Genomic DNA, 814 nt, shown 5'->3' with positions numbered 1-814 from the left:
CTCCATTACCTTGTAGCTTATGTTATGGCCCCGTACAAGCAGTTTTTGTAAAAATAGGCTAACGATTGCATCATAACCCGCGACTCTCTGTCGCACAGTAGAGAGATTACCGTATGGACAGGAGGAGAAGCTCGCGGGCGATCGGGGGGACGTGGAGGCAAAATGTAAAAGTAATTAATCAGAATACTTAGCAAAAGTTTATCCTGCTCCAGCTCATGGACAGCTCCTACTCACACTCTCCGTCTCTGCGAGATTCGGAAGGGAATGATTCAGATTTCTCTTGGCACCGCTACTAGAGGACAGACGGGTTGCTCACGTCACATCTACGCCGTCAAGCTCAGTTTGAGTCTGCGCAGTACGCTCGACCCCCAGGAAGTCAGTGCTTCTAACTGACTTCACTTGTCTCCGTTGAAACCTATGGGGTCGCTGTGTCCATTTCTTTTACTGTCTATGGTCTCAATTGAGTTCCAATGAGATGGCTCTGTCCACTTCTTATACTGTCTGTAGGGGTGCAGTACTGGAGTGCGTCTGTAGGAGTGCAGTACTGGAGTGTGTCTATAGGAGTGCAGTACTGGAGTGCGTCTGTAGGGGGGTGTCTAACACTGCGGGGTGTTTCCGGCCAGTGAAGCCGAAGCGCAGCTGCTGGTAGTGTTTTCAGGCCTCGCTGCTGCTGAAGTGAAAGAGACACGGAACCGCGTGGAGTGGAGAAGAATTCAATCAGTAATCGTTCTTGAAAGTGAATTATAATTGTCGGTAATAATCATCCGAGACCGTAATCATTATTATCATGTCTCGGTACATGAGACCGCCGAAC

General features: G+C 49.0%; 1 protein-coding gene across 1 annotated transcript in view; it reads left to right on the top strand.

The window, feature by feature from the left end:
• Nucleotides 1-600: 600 nt before the first annotated feature.
• Nucleotides 601-814, top strand: part of srsf10b (serine and arginine rich splicing factor 10b) — an 8,090-nt gene continuing 7,876 nt past the window's right edge. Inside the window, exon 1 of the mRNA XM_079879307.1 lies at nucleotides 601-814. This exon is cut by the window's right edge and continues 38 nt beyond it. Within this exon, the coding sequence (XP_079735433.1) occupies nucleotides 788-814 (27 nt within the window). The 5' untranslated portion in view covers nucleotides 601-787.

Source organism: Squalius cephalus, assembly GCF_949319135.1.
Source record: "Squalius cephalus genome assembly, chromosome: 8".
NCBI classification, from domain to species: Eukaryota; Metazoa; Chordata; class Actinopteri; order Cypriniformes; family Leuciscidae; genus Squalius; species Squalius cephalus.
This window is presented reverse-complemented; position numbering and strand designations above follow the sequence as displayed.